We start from the raw sequence: 23,754 nt of genomic DNA, 5'->3' as shown, positions 1-23,754 counted from the left end.
CTTTTGCTGCTGCTCGACTATCTTGGTCGCCCGCGCTTGGATGAGCGTATCTAGTTCTTCGGGAGAGAGTGTCACCGTGAGTTGACGTCCAACTTCTTCCATCGTCTTTGCTCGGATTCAGGTGCATTCCCACAGACGACGCCAATTTGATCCTGTTCGAGCGTAGAGTCGATAGACGCTGGGGACGTGGCGCTCTCCGCTGTCCTCTGATGATGGTGTAGACCTCCGATGAATCCTGTAAAGAAGCCGAGCCGGGAGGGGTTTCCCGGCGACGACCCTCCGACACTCAAGTCAGGCAGCGAAGAAGAAGAGAAAGCAGAGTAACGCTACTGTGGCTACAGTGATGAGAATCGCATACCTCCGTCGAAGTCTGGGGATCCTTATATAGGATCCCGGGGAAGCGCGGGCACGCTTCTCAATGCGTGCATGTTTCCCCAAACATACCTCAGTAGGGTTGTGTCAGAAAAGCATGTCTGACGTCATTCCGCAATCGTCCGAGCATATCCCTGATATAACGGTGGAAGCTTCTACCGTACGATACTCCGTCCCCTCCGGCCGCCAGCCATACTGTTTGTCGGCGGCAGGCGTCTCGAGGATGATGTTATCAGCTGTCCCTTTTGTCTCCTAGCGCTCTTACCTACTCCCAGGCCGAGCGGAACAGCCGCTCGGCGCTCATGGCCTCCAGGAATGCGCATACCTCGGCCCGAGCGGGGAAGCCCTGCTCATGTGTTCGGATGGAATTGCGCCTTATTGCCCTGTGACCAACCGAGTGTCCTGTCCGCCCAGCCTATAGACTCTTTCTCCTTGAGCATCGAGAACCCGACCCCTGGTCGGGCTATCTTTCGTCCGGTCCGGGAGATCCTTGTTCGGATGTCTGGTCGGCCGAATGCTCGGTTAGCCTGCCACTCCGCTCGGCACGACCTTGGGATTGACCTCCACGTGTCGTTGACCTCCCGTCAACGAGGGTCCCCCGTTCTTACCACCGGATCAATATCTTTTACAAACATATAATTCATTCAAATAATCATTCATTTTCATTTTGTATGAGAAAATAAATTATGAGATCATAAATATAAAATATTTGCTTTGTTTATTTTATCAATATGATTATATGAAAAAACTATTAGAACAGTTCATTGAATTAGCAGAAAACCATTGGATATGAAGAATACAGATGGTATTAATGGTTCATTTTAGATACTAGCTGCATGAAAATTAGTAAGAAGTATATTAACAACTAGTTAGCATAATATTCCATCATTCAAATATTATTTCAACAACTAAAGCATTAATTCTTGTAACATGTACAAAGAAACAAAAGTGCTTTAAGAACATTACATGAAAGCGAAGACAGACCTGAAATAGGGACCTATACGTATGTTCAACTCGGAGCCCTCCAAGGAATGCTCTTGCGGCGGTGCCTCTTTTTCTTAGCATCATTGCCTTCCTCTTTTGCCACCTCAGTTTCGCATGATGGAACCCCTAGAAATTCAGGCTTCTCTACCTTCTCTATTCCTTCATCCTTACTCTCCTCTAAATCTCCCTTAATTATCTTCTTAGGCCTTCCTCTTCTCTTCTGTTGGTGCACAAAATTGAAACCAACCTCACTTTCTCCCCATAGTCTCTTCTTCAGATTTCGCTTCAACTCATTACTCTCCTCCATGGTTCGACAGTTGCTAATAGGATGGTTTAAGATTTGGTGAGTTCAGTAAGATGGTTTAACATTCTAATAGGAGAGATTTAATTACACCTTTGTTGTGAATCCCATTTATGGACTGTAGTGGGTAGGGAGATTATAAAAAATGTAAAATAGTGGTTTAATATGAAACCAACTACAAGTGTATAGAAGTGTACTGGTTTGGTTCGTCTCACTTCTAATTATGAATGGCTAAAATTATCACTACAAAGTAATAAATTAGTAAAATAATGAAGAGAAGTGTGCTGAAATGGAAGCATTCAAATTCTGAACTTACAGAGTGAGTTCTATCTTTAGTCCAAATAAAGTTTTCTCATTGATATCTCAGCAGATAATTCAAACTTGCTGATAGGTCAAGTTCTTTTCAAGTAAGATTAACTTTCATTGAACTTGATGGTTGGCATAATGTTTAGCCTACTGAATGTGTACCACATGGACTAAAACAAGTTAGCTAATGACCTACACGATCATCCTATATTTGTTTGAGGGTCCTACTGCTAGATGCCACTCTACTGACGGCTCTAGAAAAAGAGTTCATTGATGACCACAACCAAATAGCACATGGAATCATATGAATATTGCATGCCCAAGCAAAATCCTCATTTCCTATCTTGAAATGTCATTGAAGGGAGCAGCTACATGTTGTTTATCTAAGCACTTTAGATTCAGACATCTAGGCATTTCTTAGCATGTATTTACTTTTGCTATTGTAAGCTTTTCTATGGATTAGCTCTGAGCGGACGGAAAAACGACACACTAAACACCAGTGCAAAGTTAATAATTCTAAATGAACTCTGTTCTCTCCAAAGAGCAGAGATACTCCAGTAAAAAAATATGAATGAAAGGTGAAACGTGAAAGGTGAAAGGTTTTGGATAAGAACTTGAAAAGTGCAAATCAACATTGACTTGAAGCCACACCAATCTTGTTTTCTAACAATGGCAGCTATCTAGCTAAAGGAAATGTTCAGCAACTCTCTCTCTCTCTCTCTCTCTTTTTTGGTAATCCAAATATCCAACTCTTGCTTCGATCTCACTAATCCTGAAGGTAAATCAGTCTCCCTCTTTGTCTATGAACTTTTACTTGGAAGTGTCTTTAGTGATTAGTGAGTAATGGCCTTATTCTTCTCAGCTTCTGATCTTTATGAAGCTCCTTGGAGTATGAATAATTGACTGTGGTCCAGTTAGGTCCATCTATGACCCAACATTTGATAAGAACTAACAACATTTGCTTGGACTCTGTCAAAGCTTGTATCTGGTCCACCAACTTAGGCCCGTTCAATATCTCCAAATTGCATATAAACTTCATGTGGCCTCACATTGGTGAGGATTAGTCAACAAATATTCTTTTGCCATGTTATAAGTAGTGAAAGATTGCATTCATCCTCAAATTGGCACAAAAATCATATTTAAAAAAGAGACGTCCTAGATTGATTCAGATCAGGAGTCATATGCTGAGTAATAATAGCTCTGCGGCACGTGTAACAAAAACAAGGAACTATTACTTAAATATTTACTTGATGACTAACATTATTTCCTTATCTACATTATCCTTCCTCAACTCACTTTGGTTGCTTCAATCAACCAATGGCACAAACTAAAAGATGAAATTCTCACAGATGGAACACAAAGCAACAGAAATTAACAGGAACATGCACTAAGCACTAACAGGCATTAGATGAATTTAATCAAGTTAAGGTTGTCAAAAGTAACAAAAAATCAAGAGGAAGGGACTTCTTTTTCCATATTGAACAGAAAGAATTACTATGGGCTCTAAGGTGCGGTGCCACTGGCTGGTTGGATTTTAACTTTACCAAAAGATATAACCAGCAAGAATGGGCAGCTCTTGGTGACACAACCTATTGTTTGCTTGTTGAAACTTTGGAACTCAGAGCACAGCTGCTCGTAGTCATTTAAAATGGAAATACATGGATAATTATGGTAAGGAACTTAAAAATAGCACATGCCTCTACATTTTTGTAGTGTGGAAGTATATCTCCCTCTGATGTTACAGCAGCACTAAAGGAATCTAACTCGGTCATCTAGATGCTATATCACCAAAGTAGGCAGTAATTGCTTTGACTTTAGATTGTACACGATTTTCTTCTAACTGCATTATAAAGTTCCAAGAGTGGGTGTTCAAATCCAACAATAAGATCAAGAAATAAAAGGAATATGAAGCAGATGTTTAGAAGTTCAGCATATGTAACAACAGCTACTTGATGCAGGTGGTGCATGCCATGAACAGAAAACTAAGGATTCAATCAAGATCAAACTAAGTATTACAAATAAAAGTTGACTCACAAGATTTTTGACAATAGTTGTTCAAGGAACAGGGCAACAATAGCACCTTCCCTGCATCTGATAAATGATAGCTAAATAGCAAACTAGTAAGTCTGGTTATTTATTCATGGGCCTTTCTCACATAATTACAAACAAGCAAAATGATAACAAGCTAAGTGTTATGCTCAATAATAATTCATTTCAAACAGATAATCTCATTTATGTTCATTTAACAAACAACTGCATTATTTCTTTTTTATTCCTCAACATGCCCCATTGCCTCAATACCAGATAGAACTCTAGTAGGATTAAAGATTCAACAAGCCTCAAATTGGTCCAATAAGGAGATATCAAGCAACATACAAGCTATATTGCACAAGATCATGTTAATAGTTAATGTTCATAAACTCATTTTCTTTTCTCTCCTTCCTAAAACAATAATACATGACCTCTAATAGGTAATATCTTTTATGATATCCAAGACCAGCAAGAGTTGTTATATTCCAAACTAAGTTCTCTTTGGCAGAAAAGTTCCATCAGGAAAATTTCCAAAAACAGAAGAAAATTTAGGGAAGAAATGATGATATTTTGAACCTTAAATCAACTTATTTGGCAAACATTTAATTTTCTCGATTATGCTTCTGAGTGGAACCTCAGTCAACCTTCTTTTTTATTGAATCTGGTTTGAAATTACTATGTTCTCAAGTGAAAAATCCAAAGACCTTAGAAGTTTTTAAAAACTCCTTGAGATTAAACCATTAAAATGCACATTGGAAAAAGTAACAAGGATTGCCTAATCAAAATTCAAAAGAAGATCAAGATGTTGAACTTTACCTCAAAGTTCAGGGGAGGACTAGACAACCAAGAGAGTTCTTCCACTTGGTTTACATCCACATTACGAGGCAAAAACATAATGATGTTTGGAGTTATTTGTTGTGCTTGCTGGAAGATTGAGTACCTAAAACAAAAACTTTCTTATTGTTCTAAAGCATCACCCTTAAACAAAACAAGAATGCATGCTAGAACTACTGTGCTGAAAAAGAGTACAATTAATTAAGAACAATTAGAAGCATAAATTTTTATAACTTGTATATATCCAGCGGTAATATATCAATTTCAAATTCATGCAAATGGAAAGACAGACTTGACAGAAGACATTTAACTCAGATGAACACAAGAAAATATCTATCAGTGAGAAAGATAAATCTCACTTGACTCTTGGACCTGGTAAACATAACCATAAACTGGAACTATACAGGTGATTTCTCAAATCTTTAGTGGGTTAATAATTTATGCCAATAGGGATTCCGTAACATAACAACATTACAGGTTTCGCAAGGCATATTTTATTCATACGCATTTTCTGAAGATCTTCAGCTTCAACAAAATTTCTCAAAGTAGGAACAGTAAATTTAATATCTATGTCTGGAGGGCTTATGACAGAAGCAGGCTGCATAGCTCCTTGTGAATACCACTGTCTTTTGGTTGCAGCTAGCAAGCATATAAATCTCAATTTTAAAAATAATAAAATTCAACACTCAAATTAACTTTAGTATAAGATCTACTGCTCCCTGCTGTCAAATTTCAATTAAATTAGAGAAAAGGTGCAACTATACAAGCAACAACTAGGAAAAGAAACACACCCATCTTTTGGCTTCAGAAAATCAAGTGTGTAATTGTCCAAATGTCGATATGATGGCCCTCCCCAAGGTGGTGATAGGAACAAAACGTCCCCCTGATAAATAAGGATGAATTAACATTAAAATAGGTCAGCATCTCAATGAATCAAGCATGTTAAGAAATTAATTAAATAAATAATCTCCAAATTCAGGACCAGAAAGATGGATCAGATTAATTGGCATCTTTTTTCTGAACAAATTAGATATGAACAATTTGAGAACTAAGATACAACAATAAGAAGTAACAAACAAAAAATGTACCACCAATTCTTCACAGGATTAACACTTCTATTGCAAGAAATAAACATAAAATCGATCAGTACAATCTGAAATTCATAGCATGTATAGAATAGATGCCTTAGAATCTAACACATTGATACTACTGCACGCAGAGAATATTTTCAAAATAAAAAAACCAAAATTATTTGTGATTTAAAATCTGAATATAATAGTGTCTTCATTGGTGGAAGTATAGTGAAAAATATGGCACAAACTTTCAAGAATGGAGCGAGATGAAAGAAATCCCCGATGACAAAGTCGATTCTATCCTCCACCCCATAAATCTTCGCATTGTTGACTGCAAACTCAACTTTTCGCGGATCAATATCTACAGAAACAACGTGGCAACCCCTGAAAGGACTATCAGTGAATCGCCGTGCAAAAGATCGAATCTTCTTCGACTGTGAAATCAAAAGACCGGACCTTGAGGCGAACTGGATGGCGTTGCCGCCGACGCCAGCGAATCCGTCCAGGACAAGGGAGCGCCCGCAGTGTACGTAGGCGGAAGCTCTTTCGGCATGGGAAGCGGCGATGGCTTCGGGGGTCACGGAGTACCAACCCTCCTCGTCCATAAGGACGCCGTCATCGAAGCGGGAGAATAGGGAATAGCGCTGGTGCCAGTAGCTAACAATGGAAGGAGTCAGAATAACGTGGCTTTGAGGAAGTTTGCCCTTTTTCGGCTGAGATCGGCGTTTCCGCTTCTTCGGGTCGGCCATGGCCTTCGCCGTCCGGTGGCGATGGCCAATGAGATGGCTTACAAATTTTTAATCGGTACGGTATTAAATTGGCTTTATTTGGCCCAATACGGCCCACTAGAAGCCCATCTAGAGTAATATATATAAACTTGCAAATTATATCAGTAGATTTGATGGCTGAAACATTACTTAATTAGTTACTGAAAAAAAATAAAAATAAAAATAAAAATAAAAAATCGAATAATGTTAATATGATATCTCTTCAAATAATAGAGTCCACTTCATGAAGATAATTAAGACCACCAATTGAACGAAACTGATTTCCTTCCTAATTAATTGGACCGATCAAAATTTTTTAAGAAAATTAAAATAACTGAATCAATAAAATATTAATTAATTTAATTTTTAACTAAATTTATTTAAGTTTATTGGGTAATTTTACATGCACTCTCCATTGATAAACAAAACTTTGCATGCAGTCCCTAGGGGTGAAAAACTTTGTTTCCACTCCCTAGTCAAATATGTTTACCTAATTGCCCATGATATTTTTGGGTATAAAAAATCCAAAAATCAGTATCATTTCTCTTAAATTCAGTACATTAAAATTAGAATCCAGTATATTTTCTATCAAATTGAGTATGATTTTTTTTTCACTTCAATTAAATGGAAATTATACTAGATTTTCTTTAAATGACTCAATTGGATGGAAAATTTACTAGATTTTCTTTAAATGGTAAATGATGTTGAATTTTTGAGTAATTATATTAAGCATGAAAAATATCGTACTCAATTTAATAGAAAATATACTCAATTCTAATTTAATGTGCTGAATTTAATAGAAATTATACTCATTTTTAAAGTATTTGTACCGAAAAATATGAGGGTTAATTTTGATAGAAAATATACTCAATTCTAGTATAAAATACTGAATTCTAGTTATAAAGTACTGAATTTAATCAGAATGATACTCGTTTTTAAATTTTTTATACCTAAAACATCTGAGGGCAATTTGGTCATGATATTTACATGAGGGGAGTTGAAGCAAAGGAAACTTTGCATGTAGGGAGTGGAAACAAACTTTTTTAGATAGAGGGACTGCATGCAAAATTAAGAATGGAATTGGGGATTTTTCTCCACTTTACCGTTTATTTTTTAATTTTTTAAAAATAAAAAACTCATAAATAAATTAATTCATTATAGCATTATTCCATTAAAGCTCCTGGTTTTCTATTTCCAATTGCTATTTTAATTCAGGATTATTATTTTTGCTTGTGGTATCAAAATTCAAAATCATACATTTTATGGAAAAATTGTAGAATTGGCAGAATACATGGAATACTCCAACTTCAAGAAATAGAGGTAATCCTTTTAAAAGTTCTATGAAGCCTATGGATGAATTAGACATTTTAAAGTAGAATAAGATGGTAATCGATCTATTTTGTATTGAAAGTTTACTTGTTAATGATCTGTTTGCTAATATATACGATGCCTTACTTTTCTCCTATCTTTTGAAGCGCCTTCGACCCAAGAACAAACGAACAACAAAATAACAAAATGAAAGAACAGAAGTAACAAACCAGCAACAGAAAGCACTTACTTTCATTTAAGGTGGAGCACTCATTCAAGGTTCAGAAAACTGGTGACGACCAGAGACGAGAGACGAGAGACGAGAGTGATAGTGACGTAAGGAGGGTTGAGGCCTTGTGAGGCGAGAGCAACGATCGACGGGAGGTAATGATGACAAACATAACAATTCAGGAGATTCAGAATTTTAATTATTGATTATTTACCATGTTTGGATTGTAATCCAAAGTATATTCTTCATTATTTCTATATTTATTATTATCATATTTATAATAATATATTTCAATATTGATCATTATATTTTTCATATATTATCTTGACAATATGTATAAATAGGTGAATTAATCTATGACAATTATCAATCAATAATAAAAAAATAATTGTCTTGTCTTTCTTTATCTCTCTAATTTTTTCTTATGTCTATGTACTTCCGTATTATGTATTTCAACTTGATATTAGAGTCACGATCCTTCACACTTATCTCTTCCAATCTCTTGTTTCTTTTTCCTTCCATAGCTAGGTAGAGTCATGATTCTCCACCAATCTATTTGTTTCTTCTACTGCCGCTAGTCGTGCTCTTTCTCTTCTCCACATGCATTAAATTTCTTTTAATCCTTCTAATTTTCTTCTCCCTTAATCTTTTCTTGTTTTTTTCTTCTCTCCGGCAGTCCCAACGCCGTGTGCCAATATTCCTAACTTTTTTTTTTTTTTTTTTTACTTTTATCTTCTTCTCTCTCCCTTTTACTTAACGTCCTTTATTATCGATTTCATTGTCCCCAGGACATAGTACAAATGGAAAGTGCATAATTCTGTGACTGAAAGATCTAGGGGTCGATCCCCGGGGTGTCACTGCCTGGGGTTAACGTCTCTGCCATGTACTTTCCACCTGTGTACCTGTATTTACCTCTATCCATATCCGTGGGACCGATTCTAGGAGGACGATTCCACATTTTTTTTTCTTTATTATCGATTTCACACCGACATTCTTTACGGTTGATTTCGACATCAACATCCTTTACTATATATAGATTTTGACACTGATGTCATTTGTGGTTGATTTTGACGCTGACATTTTTTACTACCAATTTTGGCACCGACAATCTCCGTTCCATCACTCTTCAACCTCACGGCTCTCATCTTGGCCTTATTCCCGGTGGCTTCCGTTGTCACGTTTGCCTTCTCAACCGTCTCTGTGGCCCTCTAGCCTTCTCTTTTTCCTTGCTTGTGATCTCTTCGATGGTTTCCTTAGCAGTCAACGCCTTCTCTTTCATCTTCCCCGCAAGCTCTTTCGAATTCTCTTTGTTATTTCCCCGATCTCTTCTCTTTTTCAGAGGTGTGTTTTCTCTAACAACAGTCCTCTCTCCTTGCTGCCCTACTTTTTCTTCCTTAGCTGTCTATTTCTTCTTTTCTTTCTTTTTATATTTTTCTAATATTACTTCTCAGGTTGTTTTTTTCTCTACAGTGCATCTCATCGTTTTTTTTTTGTTCTTTAAAGGAATTAGGATTTCTATCCTTTTGTTTTTTTTCCCTTTATAACTTTTAACAACTATTTTTTATTTTTCTTCTCTTATGATTTCCTTCTTAAAAATAATCCGAAATTATTTTTCTTATCTTTCCTCATTAATGTTCTCCTTCTTCTTCTTTCAAATTTAGATAAGAATCTTTTACTCACAAATGTCTTCCTTTTACTCTTTCTTTCCCAAAATCAACAAGTTACTCTAAAGCTTCTCTCTCTTACTCTTACTATTCTCTTTTCTTCTCCTTCTTATCTTCTTTTTAGTGAGGTTCAATTTCTCCTCTTTTCTCTTTCTCTCCTTATTTTTCTCGTAGTAGGAAAAATATTATTATCCTTCTTAATTTTAAGAACGTCAAATTTCATCCCTCTTTATCTTCCTCTCTCTTTCTTCTCCTTCTATCTTCTCTTTTACAATAGCAGGTTCATTATTACTGTATTTTCTCCATAACTATTGTTTCTTTTTTAGACGGTCAAATAGCAAGCTTTTTTCATTGCTCAGCATACAATAGCAGATTTTCTTCCTCTGCTCCAGCATATGCAACCACAAAAATGCATCCTTCTTTCTCTGCTTCTTTTATTCTGGAGACAGATCAGATTCCAGTCGTCAAACAACAACTTGTCTTCTTCTAGTTGTCGTCTTCTTTCATCAAAGGCAAAGTTCAACAAATTTGTTTGATCGTACTGGTGGATTTTTCTCTAGAAGATATGATTGATTAACAATCAAACTCAACGTTCAAGTATCTCCCGTTGAGTTTGTCAGGGGAGGGGTAATTACGACAAATATAGCAATTCATGAGATTCAGAGATTGATTTTAATTATCGATTGTAATTCAAACCATATTTTTCATTATTTCTATATTTATTATTACCATATTTATAATAATATATTTCCATATTTATCATTATATTTTCCATATATTATCTTGACAATATGTATAAATAAGTGAATTAGCCTATGAAAATTATCAATCAATAATAAAGAAGCAATTGTCTTTTCTTTCCTTGTCTCTCTAGTTCTTTCTTATGTCTATATATGCTTCCGCATTATGTATTTCAACTAAAGGGATCTAGTAGTGGCTAGCAGAAATACAGAGTTGAGGGATGCGGAGCACGGGAGAAAAAAAGTCGTGACTCATGACAATTACAATGAGAAATAGATTCGCTTATTCAAGATTTAGGGTTTAATGGAGCTGAATTTTTAAACTCTGATTTAAATTATTTTGATTTATTCGGTTTTAACCGAATAAGGATTTCGAAAATCGAACTCGAATCGATATAATTGAGATAACCGATATTTAAAAAAAAATAAATTTTTGAATACATCGAACTGAATTTATAAATTTGTTTAGTTTGATAAATATGTTGAATTTAATTGAATTTTTACTTCCCCTAACACATAACATTTTACAAAGATTCAGGGTAGATCATCTCACAATTCTCCTCTGAAATTCCTAACCTTGATCCACCTAATCCCAAGCTCATCCTCATGAGCAAGGTTTGCAAAGGGCCAGCAGGCCTGAGATGCATCTTGCTTCATGAAATAAAGCACTCGCTAATGTCTACTTTGACCTCGGCATTGCCTTCGAACACAAACCTAATGGTAGGGATGCTCACTTAGCTTCCTTTTGTCTAAGCCAAGTTGAAGTATCGACTATCGAAAAGCTAGGCAAGAGCAGAAACCAGAGAATTGCCTCAAGAAACTCATCCTTCATAAACTTGTAGACTGAAGGAGCGAGCCTAGTTATCACCGTGTTGGAGTCGATCAGGAGTCGGTCAACACTTTGGTTCTGAATTGGTCTATGTCTTGAAATGTCGCACCACCAATGTGTTGAGTTCCATGTAATAATTAAATAATAAAATAGACAATAAAAAAAGAATTCATCGAAGATCCAAGCAAATTCTAATTACATCATAGATTTTGTAAAGACGTTATCTCTTAATGCATAAAACTCTTTTACATATCTGAAGAGTTTAGTTGATCTCAACTTGATTAGTACGCCATCTCACAAGCACAATTACAGTTTCTCAAAATCACATACATTTAATACTAGTTACCATGCACACGTATATATATGTTAAAATAAAACTCTAACTTTTGGATTATCTTATCAAATAAGACATGTTTGCCACCACTATGTCTTATCTAATAAGACTTTTTAAAATGTGACCAAATCCTCTAATAAGATTTTATAAAACATACCCTAGTTTAATCTAATAAGACTTTATCTAATAATATGGTCAAAACTTATATATTAAAACATTATCTATAATGTGGGCTTCATTTAGTTTGGATTTATTTAAAAAGTCATATAAATATTAGATTAATCATTAATCTAATAGGTTTAAGATCCAATTAAATTAACTCATTAATCCAATAAGATCCAATTAGATTAAAGTAGAACTTTACTTGTATTCTCAATAATTTTTCTCTCAAATAAATGACCATCATTAATCTAATAAGTTTAAGATCTAAACCTAATTTCAAACTTAAAACTTATGCCCATTTTATTTTAGTCATACTAAAATAAAACAAACTCCAAAATTGATGTGCTCTTTGTGTGCGATCCAATAGATTCTCGTAACATTGTAATGACTCTAAAATCATATTTTAAAGATACAAACAATATGTAACATCTAGTAATACATCATTTATACTCAGTAACAATAATATCATAGATCAGACCTAACATGTCTATGACTATTTTATTGTATAACTTAGTCCTTTTGTCCATGATATCTAGATTGATTTACGAGGCATAAATCATGGCATTCTCTCATCTTTCTATGTGTTTCTTAATCTCTAAGTAGACTTAACCAAATAAACTCAATATCTCATATTGACTTATTTGAGTATGACCATGTATTTTAGTAGTCTTACTTAATCAAAGGACCGACAGATATCCCTTCTATTATATAGAAGGGACAAATTTTATCTACATCACTCACATCCCTCCATATAATTTATTGCATACCTAGAGAATGACTTTATAATTGACCTTGTTATAGGTGATGTTTATCAATATTAAAGTACACAACTCCTTATGTAGGGAACCATAGTAACTTCATGTCAAAGGACTATCTATACTAATAATCACTATGAGAATGTTTATGACACTTATATAACAACCCATTAAACATTCTCATGGTGATCAAGTCCTGACTTGGAATTTCACTGAAATCCTAGGTCAGACCAATGTCTACTATTCCCTTAATGGGAAGCGCGTTCTCACTGATCTCTCCTCTAGTTTCTTACCTTTACTTACCACTTATCAACTTAGTTGACCTTGATCTCTTGACCTATCAGGTCTTCCTACTAGATGTCCCATCTGAATTTCATCCAGTTGTCTGATCCTCCCGAACCCGACTAGGCTTCCTGCAATTGCCAAGTCTTCTCTGACTCAACTGGACTTCCTACCAGTCGTCTAGTCCTCCCTAACCCAATTGAACTTCAGTTTGATGTCTGGTCCCATCAAGTCTTTTAGTCCTGCACTTGGTAAATAGGTTAAATCACAAGTCTAACTTTAATCTTTGTCATACATCAAAATTTGAGTTTGATTATTAGTGAAAACTATATCAACAAGAAGCACATTCAATATCTAATACTCATGGTGAAGAAATAAATAATTTGACTTCTATAACATAAATATCTGAGGCAAGAGTCTCACTTTCTTTTTTTTCTTCTTCAATTCCTCTAGGTATCTTTGCAGTTCCTCTTCCAATGTTCAGCCTGATTATAGTTGAAGCAGGTTCTTTCCTTAGCCACTCCACCTTTGGGTTTTCATCTAGAAGACTATGCCTTACCTTTGGTTTGAATCTTATCCTTACATGGCTTGTGTTTCCTTTTATCCTTTTGTACTATCAATATGGTATTAGGTCTGGTCTTCTTAAGATTCAATTTAGCAGTTCTTAACATGTTTAATATCTCAAGTAACGATTTGTCAATTTTATTTATGTTATAATTCATGACAAATTACCTATTGTCACGCCCCAGAGGAGTCTCTGTCCGAAGAAATTTCGGCAGCATCTCCCCTGTACGGCGGACAATATGAAACTTTCTACATATCACATATACTTCAGCCACAGGCGGCTGGAATGATAACAAAAATAAAAACAAACACCACGCAGTTTATAAAGATATTCAGCCTCTGGCTGTCACAACCACGCAGTTAATAATAGTAATCAATAATAGTAGGACTCTGACTCGAAATCCACTCTACTCCACTACACTCGTAAAGCTCAAATCCAACGAACTCACCTCTTCTGCCGTCCAGGCAGGCATATAGTAGAATAAAAACCAAACCATCCAAAAGTCCATCAAACGGTAACAATCCGTACAATATCCATAAATAAAATCCAAAACAAAACTAAAACATAGTCTGATGGAAGAAAAACCAAAATAAAGCAAATAACAACCTAGTAGAGAACCAGCTCTACGTGCAGATGGGGGGCCAGCGACTGGAACTGCTCCGGACAGCCTCAACCTGAAAATATCAACAATGGAGACAACTGATATGCATAATAAAACAAATAACAGACAACACTAATCATGCGTACAGTCTCCTGAATATGAGGAGGGTAAATGCAACTGAAATGAAATCAGAAGATAACTGTACTGACCGGATCAAAGTATAAAGGTAACAGGTCGTCAGACCGAGTGAGTCATAATCCTGTATGCATGTCAATCAATGCATCCAAACAAATGCAGCATATAAGTGCAGCAATCACAAGCAAATAAAAATGCAATAAATGCATATGTCAACCCCATACTCTGAAATCAATGCTCCTGTGCAATGACAGAGTAAACGGGATGCTGTCGGAGTACTCCTGTCCTGTGACCCCAAATCATAAATGGGGGAGCTCAATGCTCTCATCTCCCGGTACACGATGACGGGGAGGATATCTCTGCCGGCTACCACGCTGAGTCTCCTGACCAACGGAGCCAAACAAAGTCCACCATCTGCCGGCTACCACGCTGCTACCCTAAATGCCAACGGAGCCAAACAGAGCGGAACTGACTGCCGGCTACCACGCTGAGTCACCTGACCAACGGAGCCAAACAGCAGAACCGCCACACACCAGCCAGATATACAAATCCATGGGTGATGTGTGCAGTACATGTAACTGGCGATGAGCTCAACCAAAGTAGAGCCGACAATCACACAGCATGCAATCATGATGCATGATACTGAACATGGCAATCTCATGAATAACATGGCATGATCCATATAAATAGATACAAAGTGTGTACCACAAGAAGACGTATCAAATAGAAGGCACACAAATCGAAGAGGGTATCAAATAAACCCTAGATCCAGAATATAACAGAGCATGTGGTTAGGTCACTACCTAAGGCATATGTGATCAGGTAGATAATATGTAGTGCAGAATAAATAAACAAACAACATGTACTAATCATGTAGTGACCAACCGAAATAAACAGGTAACACAATTACTGTTATATGTTAAACATATTATCATGCATATCAAAAGACATAAGTCAAAGTACCCGCCTCCGAAAATAGAAAGGTCCAATTCCGACTCCGAGATACTTGTCTCGCGTCAAAGTCCTGTGTCACAAATAGAAATATATTTTATTTAGCTACAACTCTTCCAAATAGCTAAATAAAATCTCTAATCCTAAATTAGGGCAAAACCCTAATTATATGACCATCATTCTTCCCACAAGAATTAATCTCCACATGATCATCTAACTACAATACGTATCCGAATTCCTAATCACATTAAGAAATTCCAAATTAATACACCTTACCTCAAAATCACAGTCGTGATCACTGGTCCACTGCCAAAAGGAGTGGCTGCTGAACCAAAGAGCAGCCCACAACACCCAAATTTCCAGATCCACCAAAGCAGCACAACCTAAGGAACACAATGACCGATCATCATGCAAAGAAGAAGAGTAGTGATCAATGGCACAACCTACCCTTCTTGTGATCCAGATGGTGGTGTCCAACAGCTATGTCTCACTCAGTGTCGGTAATCGACTGACATCGCTGTGCTAGCTTCGACCGGGAAGAAGGCTCGGCCTAGGGCAGAGGAACCGTGGCGATCAGTACACAGTGGCACGGCCTCAAGTGGCGGTTGTGCAGAGGTGCAGCGTCGGGCATCTGGCAGCCGGCGGTGGCACCGGCGCTAGGGTAGAGAAGGAGCGGCTCTGCTCAACGACCAAAGGAAGGCCTCGTGCGTCGCCGGCGCTGTCAGGTGGAAAAAAAAAAACGCGGCCGAGACACAACGGCTAGGGCATAACGGCGGCAAATCGGAAAAGGGACCGAGATCTGGTGGCCGGCGGAGACGAATCGGCCAAGAAGATCACGGCGTCGGCACTGTCGTGCGGCTGGCGATCGTCGGCTGTAGCGAGGAGCACAGGGATTCGCATGAGGGAGAAGAGGAAGAAATGAAAAGAGAGGAATCGGAAGAAGAAGTAAAAGAAGGAAAGGGGAACCACTCGGCGCCGTTTAGGGCACGGGAGAAGGCAGTGTCGGGCACGCACGGGAGAGAAAAAGAAACGGAGAGGAAAAGGAAAAATAAAGGAAAAAGAAAAAGGAAATATAAAATAAACATTTCCTCGCTTAAATGGGTCGCCTAAACAGGCTTTTCCCCGGGCCCCGTTTTCATCCCCGTTAACTCGTCCATACGAGCTCCGAAAAATTCCCGAAAAATTTCCAAAAATTCCAGAAAATTCCCTTATTAATATTCGCCTATTTTCGGTATTTTACATTCTCCCCCACTAATAAAAATTTGGTCCCCAAATTTCAATATCTACCATCAGCAAGTACTAATAACTGGTAACGATTATAAATGCTGAACGGTGAATTAAATCACACACCTCAAGTGAAAAGATGGGGATATCGAGCTCGGATCGTATCCTCGAGCTCCCAAGTAACCTCCTCGTCTGAATGAGGCTGCCATCCGACTTTAACCAGCCGAATAGTCTTGTTCCGCAACTGACGCTCCTTCCGGTCGAGAATCCGTACCGGAATCTTCTCATAAGTAATGTCAGGCTGAAAGGAGAACTGAGATTATCTATCAACACATGTATCAGATCGGGTACGTATCTCCTCAGCGTAGATATGTGGAATACGACGTGAACGCCTGCCAAAGACGGCAATAGTGCCACCCGATAAGCTACTGCTCCAATCCTTCCCGAGATCTGGAAAGGTCCAATGTATCGCGGCGCTAGCTTACCCCTGAGACCAATCTCTTCACCTCTTTCGTGGGTGAAACTCGCAGAAATACCTGGTCGCAAATGAAGAACTCTAAGGGTCTCCGACTCCGGTCAGCATAACACTTCTAGCAGTCTTATGCCTCTGACATCCTCCGTCCGATAGTAAGGACCACTCTGCCTCGCTGAGCTCTATGAGGTCCCAACAACTGGGCATCTCGGATTCTCATCCTGATCTACGACTGAGTACTTATGGTAACAACACTACCCTGCTCGGTCTGTCCCTGCTCCTCAAGGTCTAACACAGAGAAACCCTGAATCAAGTCTATAACCACCACTCGGTAGCAAGTTAAAGTCCCTCTGGACTTCTGGCTAAGTGCATCGGCAACCACATTAGCTTTTCCCGGGTGATAGCTAATGGTACACTCATAATCCTTCAGGAACTCCATCCATCTCCTCTGTCGAAGATTAAGTTCCTTCCAAGTAAAACAGATATTTGAGATTCGATGATCAGTGAGAATCTCAAGGTAATATCATACAGGCAATGCTGCCAAATCTTCAGGGCAAAAATAATAGCAGCCAACTCCAGATCATGAACTGAGTATTTTCTTCTCAGGCTCTCTCAACTATCGAGAAGCATATAAAAATACTCAACCGTGCTGCATCAGAACAGCACCCATACCCTGTAGAAACGCGTCGATGTAGAGGACAAATCCGTCCTCTCCAGAAAGTAAAAACCAAAAATCGAAGCCGACACAAGTCTTCGCTTCAGCTCCTAGAAGCTGATCTTGAAATCCTAAGTCTAAATAAACTTCACGCCTTTCATGGTCAGGCGTGTAAGTGACATAGCAATCCGTGAGAAACCCTCAACGTATCTCCGGAAATATCAGCCAAACAAAGGAGGTTACAAGCCTCTTCTATTGACTCCGTCTACTCCCGACGGTAACAATCTCAATCTCATGTGGAACCACGGTATACTTCTATTGGTGACCGTGTGGCTCAAACATCTCACATAAAACAATCCAAACCAGCACTACTGATAATCACATATAGATGTTCTCGTCGAATCATCTCTAGATCTATGCAAAGGTAGCGTACGTGACTCACCTCGGATCCGTAATAGATCACAACATCGTCCACAAAGATAATGGAAACCTATCCAAACATCCTCGACATACCAGGATCATCGAGTCCCTGAAAACATCTAAGGCACTGTAAGCCTCTATGGCAAAAACCGAGACACATAATGTACGTATCACAGACAATTCCTATCCATAGGATCTCCAATAATAAATCGAAAAAAAATCTGATTATCAATAATATAAATCACCAAAGAATAAATCCTCCAGAGTGAGAGCAACGCTCCATCACAGGAAACACCACATATGTGGGAGCAACGCTCTACCACAAGAAATCCTCAACATGTGGGAGCAACACTCCACCACAAATAATCTGAAATATGTATCTGCAATAATTATAGGAGCAATGCTCCGCTACCAGCAATCTGTGATATGTGGGAGCAACGCTCCACCACAAAACAATACCCAAGTACCCCAAGGCACCTAACTATCCAGCTAGAGACTGTACAAGATCTCTCTACCACAATTCACTGTGGTTAGCCTAGGTTATAACAACCTAGTAACTAATCAAATCCATCATCAACTCTATCAGCATCCTAGTGGGTCATCCACTGATAGGAAAATTAATTGATGGGTTAATCCAACAAATGACATAATGCAGTCACTCCACATTCTGCATTCAGTATAAGTAGAATCATCATACAGCTACCAATGTATACACCTAGCACACATGCTCACACAACATATGTATGATCAACAAAATCCTCCAATTATTATACACCAAACATACTCACAACTCAGGTATATTCAGTATGATACCTCCAACAATACATACCGAACACGTGTGCAAAATCAATGTAGGTAAAATCAACAATACACCACAAACAACACTCACATGACATATCTTCACCTATGCCAAGAGTATAACCAACATATACTTCCAATATAGCATACTAAACTCAGGTGCACTCACAAATCAAACATAATCAAAAATTTACCTCAGATATCACACCAAACACATATGTACATATCACAACTCAGATTAAATCGACAAAATGCCTCCATCAAAACACCACCGATGTAATTATACTACATCTCGGATTTAATCAACAAGCTATCTTCAATAATACCTCCAGATACATACTCCGAACTACATATCTATGATCCACAAGGAACCTTCAATCATATCAGAACATGGATACATACTACTTGCAAATGGGCAATCTACCACATGACTCCTACAACACATAACAATCATAATTACATGTAACATAGACATGCAAAATCAGCACACCAGCTCAATCAAAGAGACCAACCTTATGCTACCAACACTCATGGGTTACCGGTATATCTAAACAAAATTCATGCATATGTATCAAGCATGAATACATCAATCAAAAGCAACCCAAAATAAAGCAGCCTAATCATAAAGTAACAACCCTGCTCTAGGTTCAAAGGAACTGGTACCGGACAAGAAAAATATACACACCGTGGTATAACATTGTCAGTCAATGTCATACACCACCAAGACTATATCTAATAGGGAAAATTTTATCATCATAAATTCAAATGTACTCTCCCAGTATACACTAGTAACTATTGTATCCCATAAATGTTAAGCAATTAGCTCTACACTTTCTTACATCAGCGGGGTCACATATCCCAATGCACCCTCTAAGTTATCCCACCAGATATATACAGTCCATGGTCAAAGTTTTCATGGAATAGGATACATCGATCCTCTATAACCTATCCAAGCCGACAATGATATACGGCTGAATCCGTCCTTTCCACGTCAGTACAAAGCATGTACTCAAATGTGCTCTAGATACATAACTAAGCACAAACAACCTAAAGGTTCAAACCTCTAAGAATAGAGTATGACAATCCTCTACTGATCAACCAACAAAACTAAATCATCCATCTACTAACTAATCAAGAATACCTTAATCCTCCACAAGCAACTAAGGTATATCAAACTACGATCAAATGGTATACTACATTATCAAATAACTAAATCAGTTCATGGGTCAATTCAACACTAATACTTCATCTCAAACTAGAGAATGTCAATCCACATAATATCATATGAATAAATGTGTACGACCCAAAAGAAAAAAAAACTAGAATTCAATATCATCAAGACACCCTCATTTCATTTTTTTTTTTTTTATCCTCAAAAATATCAGCCCACTAATATCAGATGAATAAGTCTCTACTCTCCATGAGGGTAAGTTAGCATTCAAAACATCAAATCATTATTTATCCACATAGTTTAATATCAGATGAAACAAATATCAATTTTATCATCCTGTTAACTAACCACAATTAACCAGATTTATTAAAATCAAAAATCTCATAGGCACATATACTCTCTAGCTTCCAATTTATAATCTGATCACCAATTATTAACATCCACCTGTGAACACCATACAGGATACTCACTATATCACCATCAATGACAACTCAAATAAAAGATCATCAAAATAGTTATCCACTAAAAGATCATCAACAACCACATAACATTTACTCTCTTAAATCATTAGAAATCAACACATCAAAATATCTGATCTCACAATATCCCTCAACCTCAAACCATTCTCAACAATGATCAAACATGGTAACTCCCCAATAAACAATTTCATCGTATCGGGTACCCTAATATCCAAAAGATATGAGTATAAAAACTCAACTGACTAAGTCAACAGGAATAGGTAAGTGTCATCCACTACCCAACTAACAATAGCAGAGACTGGTATGTGCCTCCATCTCCTACTAGTAGTAACAGAAGATAAAACTACTGATGCTATGATAAGAAAATCACTAGAGATAATAATCCTTGATATCTATTAAGGTCAATCATGCTCAATGGATAACCCATCACATATAATATGTGCTACAACATCCAGACAAGTACTAAAGATAAAGTGCTAATACATGTCATAACTATCAAATTAAACATCATACCTATATGCCGTCTGGAGATGTTCCATCGCTGTCCAGCCCCCAAAATTGACCTCGGAATTCCGTACGAGAAAAACAAACACCGGAAATCCATATAAATCCAAAACGGAAGTCCATAACATAATCGAAACGGACAAATCCGTGCAACCGAAAATAACTGCCCAGACTAATCTGTCTCACAACTAGGGCTAGTATAAAAATGTCCAAAATACCAAACGCAGGTATCACACCCTGCTCTGATACCAATGAATTGGTATCAGATAAATCCCGAAAATCCAACACACGGAAATCAAATAAATATCGCCAAACTTTGGCGCGCTAATACCCAATAAACTGATATCAGATTATTCAAAGTATCCATAATACGAAAACAAAGATCGTATAAATCCAGAACACACAGCAAGTATCGTATACCTGCTCTGATACCACTAAATTGTCACGCCCCAGAGGAGTCTCTGTCCGAAGAAATTTCGGCAGCATCTCCCCTGTACGGCGGACAATATGAAACTTTCTACATATCACATATACTTCAGCCACAGGCGGATGAAATAAAAACAAACACCACGCAGTTTATAAAGATATTCAGCCTCTGGCTGTCACAACCACGCAGTTAATAATAGTAATCAATAATAGTAGGACTCTGACTCGAAATCCACCCTACTCCACTACACTCGTAAAGCTCAAATCCAACGAACTCACCTCTTCTGCCGTCCAGGCAGGCATATAGTAGAATAAAAACCAAACCATCCAAAAGTCCATCAAACGGTAACAATCCGTACAATATCCATAAATAAAATCCAAAACAAAACTAAAACATAGTCTGATGGAAGAAAAACCAAAATAAAGCAAATAACAACCTAGTAGAGAACCAGCTCTACGTGCAGATGGGGGCCAGCGACTGGAACTGCTCCGGACAGCCTCAACCTGAAAATATCAACAATGGAGGCGGGGTGAGTCCAACACTCAGCAGGTACAACTGATATGCATAATAAAACAAATAACAGACAACACTAATCATGCGTACAGTCTCCTGAATATGAGGAGGGTAAATGCAACTGAAATGAAATCAGAAGATAACTGTACTGACCGGATCAAAGTATAAAGGTAACAGGTCGTCAGACCGAGTGAGTCATAATCCTGTATGCATGTCAATCAATGCATCCAAACAAATGCAGCATATAAGTGCAGCAATCACAAGCGAATAAAAATGCAATAAATGCATATGTCAACCCCATACTCTGAAATCAATGCTCCTGTGCAATGACAGAGTAAACGGGATGCTGTCGGAGTACTCCTGTCCTGTGACCCCAAATCATAAATGGGGGAGCTCAATGCTCTCATCTCCCGGTACACGATGACGGGGAGGATATCTCTGCCGGCTACCACGCTGAGTCTCCTGACCAACGGAGCCAAACAAAGTCCACCATCTGCCGGCTACCACGCTGCTACCCTAAATGCCAACGGAGCCAAACAGAGCGGAACTGACTGCCGGCTACCACGCTGAGTCACCTGACCAACGGAGCCAAACAGCAGAACCGCCACACACCAGCCAGATATACAAATCCATGGGTGATGTGTGCAGTACATGTAACTGGCGATGAGCTCAACCAAAGTAGAGCCGACAATCACACAGCATGCAATCATGATGCATGATACTGAACATGGCAATCTCATGAATAACATGGCATGATCCATATAAATAGATACAAAGTGTGTACCACAAGAAGACGTATCAAATAGAAGGCACACAAATCGAAGAGGGTATCAAATAAACCCTAGATCCAGAATATAACAGAGCATGTGGTTAGGTCACTACCTAAGGCATATGTGATCAGGTAGATAATATGTAGTGCAGAATAAATAAACAAACAACATGTACTAATCATGTAGTGACCAACCGAAATAAACAGGTAACACAATTACTGTTATATGTTAAACATATTATCATGCATATCAAAAGACATAAGTCAAAGTACCCGCCTCCGAAAATAGAAAGGTCCAATTCCGACTCCGAGATACTTGTCTCGCGTCAAAGTCCTGTGTCACAAATAGAAATATATTTTATTTAGCTACAACTCTTCCAAATAGCTAAATAAAATCTCTAATCCTAAATTAGGGCAAAACCCTAATTATATGACCATCATTCTTCCCACAAGAATTAATCTCCACATGATCATCTAACTACAATACGTATCCGAATTCCTAATCACATTAAGAAATTCCAAATTAATACACCTTACCTCAAAATCACAGTCGTGATCACTGGTCCACTGCCAAAAGGAGTGGCTGCTGAACCAAAGAGCAGCCCACAACACCCAAATTTCCAGATCCACCAAAGCAGCACAACCTAAGGAACACAATGACCGATCATCATGCAAAGAAGAAGAGTAGTGATCAATGGCACAACCTACCCTTCTTGTGATCCAGATGGTGGTGTCCAACAGCTATGTCTCACTCAGTGTCGGTAATCGACTGACATCGCTGTGCTAGCTTCGACCGGGAAGAAGGCTCGGCCTAGGGCAGAGGAACCGTGGCGATCAGTACACAGTGGCACGGCCTCAAGTGGCGGTTGTGCAGAGGTGCAGCGTCGGGCATCTGGCAGCCGGCGGTGGCACCGGCGCTAGGGTAGAGAAGGAGCGGCTCTGCTCAACGACCAAAGGAAGGCCTCGTGCGTCGCCGGCGCTGTCAGGTGGAAAAAAAAACGCGGCCGAGACACAACGGCTAGGGCATAACGGCGGCAAATCGGAAAAGGGACCGAGATCTGGTGGCCGGCGGAGACGAATCGGCCAAGAAGATCACGGC

The 23,754-nt window shown here is 38.2% G+C and overlaps 1 protein-coding gene across 3 annotated transcripts; it reads right to left on the bottom strand.

The window, feature by feature from the left end:
• Positions 1-3,367: 3,367 nt before the first annotated feature.
• On the bottom strand, positions 3,368-6,684 carry LOC121975518 (trimethylguanosine synthase-like). Of its 3 annotated transcripts, none has more exons than XM_042527218.1 (5): positions 6,358-6,684; positions 6,150-6,285; positions 5,620-5,711; positions 4,811-4,934; positions 3,368-3,803 (listed from the first exon to the last, which is right to left on the bottom strand). In XM_042527218.1, exons 1-5 carry the CDS (start codon positions 6,648-6,650, stop codon positions 3,732-3,734), a joined length of 717 nt encoding a protein of 238 aa, XP_042383152.1. In that variant the 5' UTR covers positions 6,651-6,684; the 3' UTR covers positions 3,368-3,731. The 3 variants fall into 3 exon arrangements, with proteins under 3 accessions (XP_042383152.1, XP_042383154.1, XP_042383153.1); XM_042527220.1 differs by having other exon boundaries at positions 6,150-6,262; positions 6,358-6,593; XM_042527219.1 differs by lacking the exons at positions 3,368-3,803; positions 4,811-4,934 and adding an exon at positions 4,985-5,467.
• Positions 6,685-23,754: the final 17,070 nt, after the last annotated feature.

The sequence above is a fragment of the Zingiber officinale genome, chromosome 4B (assembly GCF_018446385.1).
Source record: "Zingiber officinale cultivar Zhangliang chromosome 4B, Zo_v1.1, whole genome shotgun sequence".
In the NCBI taxonomy this organism is placed as follows: Eukaryota; Viridiplantae; Streptophyta; class Magnoliopsida; order Zingiberales; family Zingiberaceae; genus Zingiber; species Zingiber officinale.
This window is presented reverse-complemented; position numbering and strand designations above follow the sequence as displayed.

Coding starts and splice junctions, on each gene's coding strand:
- LOC121975518 (XM_042527218.1), bottom strand. CDS start 6,650: ATGGCCGACCCGAAGAAGCGGAAACGCCGATCTCAGCCGAAAAAGGGC. Junction 4,935..5,619: donor TTTCTGAAGCCAAAAGATGG/GTGTGTTTCTTT, acceptor TTTTTGTTTTAG/GTACTCAATCTTCCAGCAAG. Junction 3,804..4,810: donor GTCCTCCCCTGAACTTTGAG/GTAAAGTTCAAC, acceptor TTTATAATGCAG/TTAGAAGAAAATCGTGTACA.